At 49.6% G+C, this 10,946-nt stretch overlaps 2 protein-coding genes across 2 annotated transcripts; both read right to left on the bottom strand.

Moving 5' to 3' along the window:
• Positions 1-1,151: 1,151 nt before the first annotated feature.
• Positions 1,152-4,116, bottom strand: FOIG_16484 (uncharacterized protein; the record flags this gene model as incomplete). Its single annotated transcript, XM_031217945.1, has 2 exons — positions 1,152-3,003; positions 3,053-4,116. The coding sequence occupies 2 exons, from the start codon at positions 4,114-4,116 to the stop codon at positions 1,152-1,154; spliced, it is 2,916 nt and encodes a 971-aa protein (XP_031052333.1).
• Positions 4,117-8,670: 4,554 nt separating this feature from the next.
• FOIG_16483 (uncharacterized protein) lies at positions 8,671-10,425 on the bottom strand (the record flags this gene model as incomplete). The annotated part of the gene is made up of 4 exons (XM_031217944.1): positions 8,671-9,069; positions 9,094-9,328; positions 9,383-10,035; positions 10,300-10,425. The coding sequence occupies 4 exons, from the start codon at positions 10,423-10,425 to the stop codon at positions 8,671-8,673; spliced, it is 1,413 nt and encodes a 470-aa protein (XP_031052332.1).
• Between the last annotated feature and the right edge of the window lie 521 nt (positions 10,426-10,946).

Genomic DNA, 10,946 nt, shown 5'->3' with positions numbered 1-10,946 from the left:
ATTCGATCCACCGCCAGGCCCAAGGGCAAATCAGGCGCATACCTGCTCAAGAATATCACGCAATAGATCGACGAACTCCGAACACAAGACCTGAATACCGAGATCAGATGGGTCCCTGCGCATATAGGAATCCAAGGCAACGAAGACGCAGATCGAGCAGCAAAAGAAGCGACAGGTTGGAGAGAAGGCGGCCTCACAGGACCGAGAGCAGTAGAACCACAGCAATTATACCCACTTCGATCAACCATGAAGACATGGTCTCATAAAGAGACCATCAAATCATGGGAGACAAGCTGGGTATCCGAGACACGCGGCCGAGCATCCTTCAGGCACACGCCCAAACCTTCGCGCAAGGTCTTGGACCTGCACGATGGGCTCATCAAGAAGCGCAGCGCACTCCTCATGCAGCTGCGTACAGAGAAGATAGGCTTCAACGACTTCCTCTTCGGCCGAAGAGTACCAGGTATCACCAGCAACAGATGCCCCTGCGGATCGGATCGACAAACGGTAGCGCACGTCCTCTTACGCTGCCGTCGACACCGCCAACTCCGGGACCAGGAACTGGGACGACTCCGAGGACGCAACAATCTCCGGAAGCTACTGAACGAGCGCAATGCAGCCGCCAAGGCAATCAAGTTCATCGAACTGACTCAGATCCTTGGGCAATTTCTGGATCGAGACCTTAATAGACAAAGCTGAGCACTGGGGGGAGACTGTAGGTACGCGGTCGCGAAAGAGAGGGCTTCACAACCCGAGAGAGCCTCGAATCAAGGATCCATTAGCATTAAACCACTGCGTACATGGGCCTGCCAGCAAATGTAAATAGTGGTTAGAGAGAGAAAAAGCGGGAATTTTGGGAACAGCTGGCCAACGATGTTTGACGTTGGCGAAGTGGGGCACCGCGGAACAATACTGATCCGCGAGACTTCGGCTGTTCGCCGGACCCCGTTATCCGGGCATAATCGTTTAGATGATTACAACCGAGTAGGATATAATCAAATCAAATCAAATCAATGTTCAATATTGTTCACAAGATACCCAGCAGCTGACCGACCTGCATAGAGCTCACCGGATCACCCCAGCCACTCTACCCAGGTAGAGTAGAAGAGATACCTCCTCTACCCAACCCGGTAGAGTGGGTAGAGCTCCCTCTACAATGCCCAAGGATGGCCATCACCCAGGCCGGTACTAGCATCCATTAAGTATCCGCCATAGACAAGCTGACGATCAAGCGGGCCGATGTTTTCATTCGAGTCCTGCCCAAAGTTCATTGCGAGCAGCTCGGGTGGGAAAAAGGTGGGCGTGTGTGCGTGGTGAGCAAATGGAGTCATGTTGGCCGGGCTTGTAGGTGACATGGTGGTGCTGAAATCCGGGTTCTGCTGGTTTGATGTTGCGAGAGGGTTGAAGCCTGCTGCACCTGTAATTTGCAATCCCAAACTACCCGAGAACTTGTGTTCCTCGGAGACTGCGTCTGCGTCTGTACTCTGCAACGAATCGAGATGCTGGCCAGGTTGTGCTGGCAAGCCAGTCTGTTTCTTGGCGCTTTGCTTTCGTCTCGGCCCTGCTGCGCGGATAGTATTCTTATTCTCAACCCTTCGTGTTGTTGGAAGCGTGGAGACGTATTCTTCCATTGATTGCAGTTCGGGCTTCGCTTCGAGGACGCCGTCTGCTCTTGAATCTTTTCGCTTGTGAGCGGCGGGGTCCATGAACTCAGCATCAGAAAGACCGTGAGGGTAGCGGTTAAACCAGTCTCCGTATTGAAGGAAAGATGACTGTGTGGCTCGTTCTTGGACATTCGCAACAGCTCTCATAGCGTCCAAGGCATTCCGATACTGAGTACGAACGTTCTCCACCATCCAGTGAAACATGCCCCAATACTTCTTCATTTTGTGAAGATACTTGACATTGGTCATCAAATTGGCCTCGCCTGTTGGCTTCATGGAGGGATTGCGAGAGATAATACCCAAGATGTGAACTGCTGTCGAGGAAAAGGCGCAGTATCCAACAAACGGGGCCGAAACAAAGCATCGCGACTGTTCAGCCTCACGGAGAAGCTCGGATATTCGGTTCGCAGCGTTGAAGGTCCTCTTGCTTGCTTCAGAGAAGAAATCGTCATGTACACCATGTTGCTTTCGTGCTGGCATAGCAGCTCGACTCACAAAGAGAATGTTATGCTGCAGGCAGATATGCATGAAAAGGAACTGACTTGCCGTGTTCTCTGTCTTGTGGACCTCGAGGTTCTCTGCAGAGTACTTGAGTGACAAGGGCAGACTAGCCTCAAGGTTTACAGCATCATTGAGATGCTTCACGTAATGAGACTCGTCTTCCCACATTGGATTGAGGTCTAGATCCTTACCCCCTTGGCTCAGGTAGGTGATGATCCGCCCCCATAAGGCAATGGCTCGAATCAGGAAGGCCGAAACTCCCATGTTCTCTCGTGCATCAGCGATTTGTCCGCCGTTGAGCGACGCCGGATGAGGTACTTGACCGTCCAACATTTCGGTGGGCGCAGGGATGTCGAATTGGAAGGACTTTTCATTTACTGGCAGAGGAATCTGCATTGTATCCTCCCTGATGAATATGGGTCGATCTGTCCCAGAAGAGGTGAAGCGATCCATGAGAAAGCAGGCCCACATTATGCGTCGCCGATTCTCTCGATCAATGAAGCTGAGCTGCGTTTTGGTGCCATTACGGCCCAAGGGATCGTATTCCAAGTCTTTATGTAACTGGAGAGCGAAAGCCATTCGGATAGCTTGTCCACCCAGGGCCCAGCTACGGCTGCCCTGGCACGTTCCAAATTCATGAAGGCTCAAAATGAGAAGACATGTCAAGATGGTGAGGTTTGGCCATTCGTATCGTCGGGTGCAAATATCTCGAGCGTGTGATGCCCATTCTTCACCGCGTAAGAATTCAGGCCCTGAAGAACTCACTAGGGGGTTTGAGGTAAAACGAGCAGCTACGGCGCACACTGTGAGAACAAGTACCGGAGGTAGTGTGCCATTTCTGTTGACAGTTAGCAGGATACGTGAGATTCAACCCCAAAAGAACTCACTTTAGCTTTCGCATATAGCTTGGCTTGTGTAGAAGATGGTAAGATTGACCATAGATGTTGTCGAAAAACACCTCTGCGAGATGCTCCTGTATCTCCTTGGAGGGGAGTGCTTCGGTGCCTTCATGTTGCAGCTTATTCTCCTCCCCTTCCTGGACTTGCAAGCTGCTGGGCCCATCATCGCCCTCAATCTTTGGCTCCGAACGCACTTTCGCCCAAGCTTCCAGATCAGGCCCGAATGCTTCCTCGGCGCCGCGCTTCTTGGTTGGCTTACTGGAAGGTACAGTTCCTGGTTTCGCTGGTTTGACCACGGGGCGAGTTACAGATGATGCGACTTCGTGATCCGACTTGGGTATGGCCTTGATGACGCGTTCTTCCATGCGCTTTGGTCGCTTATCGAGCATAGCCATGCAATCTGTCCGAGGCGCAGCCTTCCGAGTCGTAACCTTGTAGACACATGGGATACATGAGCGTAGACAGTCCTTGCAGGCGGGTTTCTCGCCTGAACAACGGATCTTCTTTCGGCGATATGCAATGCAAGCAAGCGGGAGGCGTTTTCTTTCCTTGCTAGCCTTTGTCTTAAGTCCACTCCACGGAGGTGTGGCATTGGCTTTATCCTCCTTAGGGTTACCGCCTAGATCTGTGCCATCCGCAGAGTTACGGAAAGCCAAACCAAACTCATCGGTAGTCGAGTCTTCGAGGGCGTTGGGTGCGGGAGATGTCCGATCTGGGGGGGGGTTGGAGCCTTCCATGCTCTGGCTGCGGTTGCCCGTAGGCAAGGTGCCAAACGGCAGACCGCTATGTGCAAGGCCAGACATGGCCTGGTGCTGGGGAAACGCAGGAGGAGATTGGAACGTGTGGATGTGATTTACTAGGGAAATGAGAGAAGACTGGCCAGGAAGACCATAGTAGGCAAACGCAAAATCGTCGAAGTGCGTGAAATCCATTAAGGCGCTGTGAGAGGGAGAAGGCACAGCGTGCAATTCAGGAACGTCGCGATAGAGTTGGGGACCGGAATCGAAAGACTGTTGGGCATGTTGAGGGTTCAAAACGGCACGGCCGGACATGGCTCTACCAAAGACAGAGTTACGACGAGGCCAACCGAGGCCGAGAATATGGCGATGGAAAACAAATATATCGGACCGTTGTGGTGACGATGGTGGAGCGAAGCGACTGAGTTAGGCAGGGGTTTGGTGGCTGCGAATGCAGTCCGACTGGGCAAAACAAAGCCTTTATAAGAGGTTGGCTGGTACAGCTGCTGTGCAGTTTAAAAGGTTGCAGCGCAAGAGCGTTGAGGTTGAGGTTGAGGTTGAGGTGACCCGAAGTCGTCCGGAGAGTTTATGGAGAAGCAAGCAACAGGTACGTATGTAGTCGGTGGCTCCCCGCACTGGAGCTGGGGACAGTCTGCGCCTGACATCGCACATCACCCAAAAGGGGACTGTATTGTACGCACCAACCCTACAGGGCTAGAGACTCTACCATATGATTTACAAGTCTGGTTGGTTGCAATATCATGATGGACGTATGAATATCCTGCTGCCTTGAACACTTCCCTACTGTAGGATGAGCATGGGGCAAAAAGGCATGGTCAGGGTTTACAGCTGCAGTATCTGTCCCCTCTTGATTGTTTCTCAGATAGTGGTAGGCGGTGACAATACTGAAATTAGTTGTCTCGTCCGTGAGTGACTGTGGAAACGGAGAAATCTTTGTGCAAGAGGCCCTGATAAGTGGCAATGCCAATCAATCACACATACCAACTGCCGACACGGAAAGTAAATCACAGTCATGCTATTGGTTTACGTGAGACTGTCCATACTGAGAAGGTGGTAGCTTATTATAAACTTTGGACAATGAAAATGAAACTACATGGTCTAAGGTTTATCACATTGCCTTTGAGGAATCAAACTTATGCACGTTGTTTTCTTACTAATTTCCAGTGGAAGCTTAATAATCTTGGGACTTGTTCTTTTTTAAGATAAATTGGCAGAAATAATCGCCGTGCCAAGGGGTGATTATCCCACATAGGATCCGACTACTTACTCTCTCGCCTTCGTAAGTCAACCAATTGGGAAATTGTGAAACAGATTAGCTAGGTAAACGATCAATGCCGTGAGCGCAGGCCGGAGTAACGGTCCTGACGCGAGGCCTAGGCAAAGCAACCAAACATTTCGGGTGCCGTGCCACCTCAGGCTCTTCTCAAGTTCTCGATTGCAGCAGTATGTTTGTGCTTTGATTCGTCCAGCTTTTGCTTGGCTCATTTGTGCAACGAACTTCAAAACCTTCGAAGTAAGGAGGTACTGGATCTCTCGGTCCGACACTTCATCACCTTCCTTCTAGTCGGGTCACGAGACAGCACCTTTGGTCAGGGTTCAGGGGCAATAGCGTTCAACCGTTAGCGCTAACCCCATTACTCTGGAAAATATAGTGAGGCGGTTCTTTCCGGGCATCGTTCCAGGGATCCTAGTCGCTTTTGTCAAAGTGCTGTAAGTGATTATAGATGAGATGCATTGCCGCTTCCGAGAGGGTGGATCGAGGGGGTCAGGCAAATCAACCCGGGTTCTAACACCGACAAATCTTAAACAATGGAGCACAAAGTAAGAGCCGGATCCCGCGGCTAATAGTGGGGTCGTTCGCTTCCTAAAAGGTCGCGTTCGAAGCGGCAACGGACAGGTCCGATGCGCCACAAAACCTGAGGCATTCTACGCCTGAACCCTGAACCTCTGAACTTTTGTCAGTGGAGCACGGATTGATCCACAGCTCCTAAACCTACTTGGTTAAGTAAGTTGCGCGAAAATGAGACCTCGCATGCCCTCATCACCGGCAAATAACACATCTGCTTCCAAATCCACATTTCGCTTTCTTGTTCGATCCACTCATTTGTATCCTCCTTTGTGAACTTTTAAGCAGACGAAGGAGGGGTTTAACCCGCCGTTCAAATAAAGATACAGTCTCCTTACAATATGTCGGCTGAGGCTTGAAATACTTAGGGACCACGACCGTAGGGTACTGAGCTGCGTCCTGTTATCTTCCCGTATCTTTACCTTGAAATATCTTGTTGTCTGCAACACTATAGAAAGACCATCGCAAACATGGAGCTTAACCCCACAGTCGAGCTTGCCTTTACCCAGCCAGACGTCATATATCCGTCTCCAAACCGCCTGTTCCTTCGACCGCATCAATGCGACAACTGCCAGGCTGGGTCAAGACTGTCAAAACTGAACCATCTAATCTATTGTGATTTAGATTGTTTTGACGTCTATCCCTCACATAATGACTCCACATGTGGTCCGCTCATACGCCAGCTAATCACCGGTACCCCGCAAGATCACGCCACAGGTGATAATACTCCAGCAGTCAGTTGTGATAGAATTGAGTGCAGCGTATGTGCCAATTTGGATGTGGCATGTGGTTTCGATTTATCACAAAGAACCTATAATCATCTATCTGAGGATAATATAGGTAATTGGATGTTTAAGGAAGCAGATATCATTGCATTAGTTGCATAGCCCCTCGGCCCCTTAACTCTCAACGACACCGTAACAAGGTCTCCTCCACATCAACGGGCAGATTCGGATACCCTCGTGGACTGCGATTTTCTTGACGGTGCACTTGAGGTGCTTGAGACGAGCGAACACGCACGACTTCAAGAATTGGCCATTTATAACAGTCCCTCTCGGCGCCCGTATAAAGATTTTGAACTCTATGTATCATCAAATTGGTCGGATGATCTAGGTGGCCAATTTTTTAGGAGGACCTGGGTGACTCTATAAGACAAGGAATATGACGAATTAACAAGTAACAAAGACGATATCTGTTACTGTGGGTATTCTGAGATCGATATACATTTGGGGAACAGGGAGTTTGAGGGTCAGGTAACAGCTGGCGCTGCTTGATGGAGTTACTTTCTTTTCGATGTGTATGTTATCGGCATCATCAGTCATGTAAAAACCACATTTGCAACACAATCCAGTCATTACCAAGGCTTGCAAGATGACTCTTTTCCTAAGTCTAAGATGTAAATCCACTGACCCTCAAACTCCCTGTTCCCCAAATGTATATCGATCTCAGAATACCCACAGTAACAGATATCGTCTTCATTCTATAGTGAGGTATTGATTAAGGGAATTGATAGACCGACATGACGGTTTTGATACAGAGGCATGACTTTATATAACATTCAATTGGTCAGTTCTGCGCGGACCCATAAATACTTCCTGACCAACCCAGCGTGACCAGCTCTCTTAACATGACCTTATTCTTACCTCAAGCCCTCCCAGTGCTCAAGATCTTGGCATAGTAGGGTGTCTCAAGAGGTCTCGTTTTGGATGGAAAATTCTTGTTTGTTTATTGCTCAGGAAACACGTCTAACGCTCTACTCTCTGACTACTATAGAAGGAAGTATATTTTCATCGCTGGCAACTAGCTCCCATTGACTCCTCGTCCTCCGACCGCTAGCACAGACTCCTGTTGTTCTGGAACAATTCTAGTCTTTTGTACAAGTGGGTGAGTGCGTCATGGCCAAAGATCAGGCAAGAAGAAAACACCGACGTGATAAGAGCGGGGGGGCACAGTTTCCCTTCGTCCGACTCCACGTTTACGTGCGATGATGTTGCCACTACTACGTTCTGTTGATTCCCCCCTGCTCGTCAGTTAGCGAAGATATCGTTGGTGATTGACGGGTCTTGTGTGGTTTGCGGCAATTGGAAATGGGGCAGGTTTCGCCAACAATGCAACAAAGAGTACTGCATCGGAGAGACCGGATTGAAGAGACCTGCGGATTGAAGCTTGTGTATGGGCGGCAAGACGAAGCAGAAAAAAAATGCAAAGTATGCGATTAAGTGACGAAGAAGGAAAACCGGATTAGAAGGACGACCGAAAGAATCGCTCGGCTTCGTGAATGGAAGCTTTTGGCCAGCCTTGAAGGATGTGACGAAGACCTGGCTTCGCTGAAGGGTTAAGTTTTGACACTGCGCGAACAACACAGCACAAACATGTCTGGAGGAGCCGCCCTTCCGCCTCGAGTCCGGAGGCCCATTCGAGCTCCGTGCCAGCATTGGCGGTCCATTCTCTTGCCCGCCGATTCCCGTCGGCCTTACTGAAAAGCAAGATGACCTACCATCACCAATGCTCTTCGAAATCTATGCAGCCAAGGTATAATCTTCACGGCCTCAGGAAACAACTGCGTTAGTAATCTAGCTGCATGCTTTAAGTACCACTGCGGGATGGAATATCCCACACACAAAAAAAAAAAAAAATCAATCAATCAATCAACACATTTGCTGCCGCTCATCACATTCACTTTAACCCCTTTTCAGCACGCTCAGTGCGATACCATCTCTCTTGATAAACATTCACGCTAGAGTGGGCAGGGGGCAGAGCGACAGTTTGGGGTACATGACGATTTTATAAATAGACGTGCAGGGTGATTGTTGTTTATATTGCGCAGTAGTGCTGTGTGAAAATTATATTTTTATGAAACTTTGTTGTTCATTATTGAGATGAGAGCTCTTCTCGGGTTTATATCTCTAGATAGTTTCATCTAGGACTTTCAGACTAACAGTCTGAATCCTGAAGATAAGGGGGATTCCCGGATTTTCCAACAGTGATTGACTGTAGATTTGCTAGCAAGGCGCTCTCGCGACTCGTGTCCATCGGTCAGCATTCCACTCTAAGAATGCCGTCTTTGCCAACCAAATATCCTCTGAAAAGCTTTGACTTGCCTGACTTCGCTTGCTTGAATCACCGGTTGCCTTCTTGGCATCCATCGTCTCCGACTTCCACGCTCGCTTGTTCGGCACCAGCTGCGCCAACGGACGCCGAGCCGGCTTGAGTAGCAAAGCCCGTTCAAAGTCGATCACCATAACTCCCTTGATCTCAGGATTGAATAACATGTTTGCAAGTCGCACATCTTTGTGGACCACGCCCTCTCGATGCATGGCTCTTAAGGACCGAATGGCCTTGTCCTCGAGTGACCTGTTGCTGTCGCTAATTCTCTGTGCGTTATTAATGCTGCAGCCTCCCTAGGACAAAAATATTATGTGTACCACGTAGACCCGGTGGTCATAGTAGTAAGTCTTATTTATCGATCGAAGGTTAATTGCACCCAGGAAAACAGGCACGTGGACGCCTTGGATTAGTTTAAGATGCTCATAGACAGCAGCCTCGTGCTCAAGATCTCTGATAAAAGCCTGCACTATGCCCTTGCTGATAAAGGTGTAGCCATGCGCAAGTAGGGTCACTTGGAAGAGCATACCCCGCGCACCACCCTCCCCTAATGGCCTGATCTCGTCGTCGAGCGACTGTTTTAGCTGGTTCTAGAGTAGGCGAAGCTACTCCTTATGATCGACAGGATGACGTGCGCAGGCGGGAGCACAGCTCTTGCAGTGAAGTGCCATGTTCGGGCACTTTGGGTCGAGAAAACCACCCCTGACTATCCCGAGAAGATATTTCTGCGTATAGTACTGCCGACCCTGCTTGCCGCCTCCTCCGCGCGGCCGTAATGCCAGTCGCTGGCTCCGCCTAGTTCCTTGTCTTGTGTTTCGTCTGGTTGGCGTAGGCGTGTCTGGTGGCCTGGATGCCGACTTGTTATTAGATGGTTCCTGCCCGTTGTCCTTCCTTAATGACCCCTCGCCAATCTGGCACATAGCAGTTCGACGTGTCCTTTTGCGGGGCAGGGCCGGCGACTGATCAACGCCCTTGTAGGTGGTGGGTTCATAAGTAGGCGAGTAGTCTGATGACGCCGATCGTTCATTTTCTGGGATAGAACGCAATGTTGATTCGAAGTCCTTAGCCCATGTCTTTAAGTTCTTCATAGCCTTTAGACGTTCCTCCTGCCTATTCTCTTGTTGTTTTCCAGGCGAACCGAGAGCTATAAGGGTGAATGCTAGATATTGGCCGACAGCCGTGTATATATGGAGGTTGTTTGGATGAGCCGATACCTCTGGACCAGGCTCTGCTAAGTGATAATACAGAGTCTTGGGTTTGTCCTAGTTAACTTTAAGAAACACGATAGCCTCGCCAGTAGTAAGAAGACCATATTTAAGGCCACTTTTAATTATGTAATAATATGTCTGCGTGATGGCAGATGCCATCAGCTTCTCTGCGTAGTACTGGAAACGCGCGTCAGGGTCTATAGAAGTTAGAACCGTCCTTTGGTTTATAACTTCCTTGTAGATATCTATAGCGCAGAGACTAAGATGAAGATGCAGAGCGGTCAACTTGTAAGGCGGCTTATACTCGGAAATGTAAACCATGGTGTGCCGGGAAGATAGGGTATTATCGGATTGATAGATGCAGATTTGATCTGGTTGCAGCTGGTTGAGATCTCTTCGGTGGTCCGGCGTCCGTGGTGGTGTCGATGGGGTCTCCCTGTCCATGACTTCCTCAGCGACGTCGCTGAGGGCATGGGGATGGTTCTCAAAGACGATACTATCTCTGATCTGAAAAGCCCTGCTGACCTCTTCTACCTGTTTGAGCTGTTGTATGATGGCTCTAACCGGATCCTCCACGCTATTATGTAGGAAATATTTGAGCGTCTTCTCGTCTGCTATTGGCCGTTGAGAGATCCTGTTCCCTAAGCCGGCCAGGAAGTTTTGGTTCTTGAAAACACGGCTTTCGGTAGGAAATGAATCATAGAGTATACCGAAGGTAAGCTTCTGTTAATCAAGGAAGTCGGGCCATGGCCTAAGGTTTTTAGGATACTACTTGTTATGCAGGTTAGTGATAGAGCCCCTCGAAGTCAGTTTTAGATCTGTTTCGATGATGAAGCGAGAGAAAACGGAGGCATGGCAAGCTGCCATGTATTCGTTAAGTGTCGTGAGTCGTGTTTGTTCCTCTGACGCTTCGGCGCGTTGCTGTTCTCTCTCGGCGCGTTGCCGCTCCTCCTGTCGTTCTCTCT

This window comes from Fusarium odoratissimum, assembly GCF_000260195.1.
Source record: "Fusarium odoratissimum NRRL 54006 unplaced genomic scaffold supercont1.85, whole genome shotgun sequence".
Taxonomy (NCBI): Eukaryota; Fungi; Ascomycota; class Sordariomycetes; order Hypocreales; family Nectriaceae; genus Fusarium; species Fusarium odoratissimum.
Note: the sequence above shows the minus strand (reverse complement) of the source record. Positions and strands in the feature narration are given on the sequence as shown.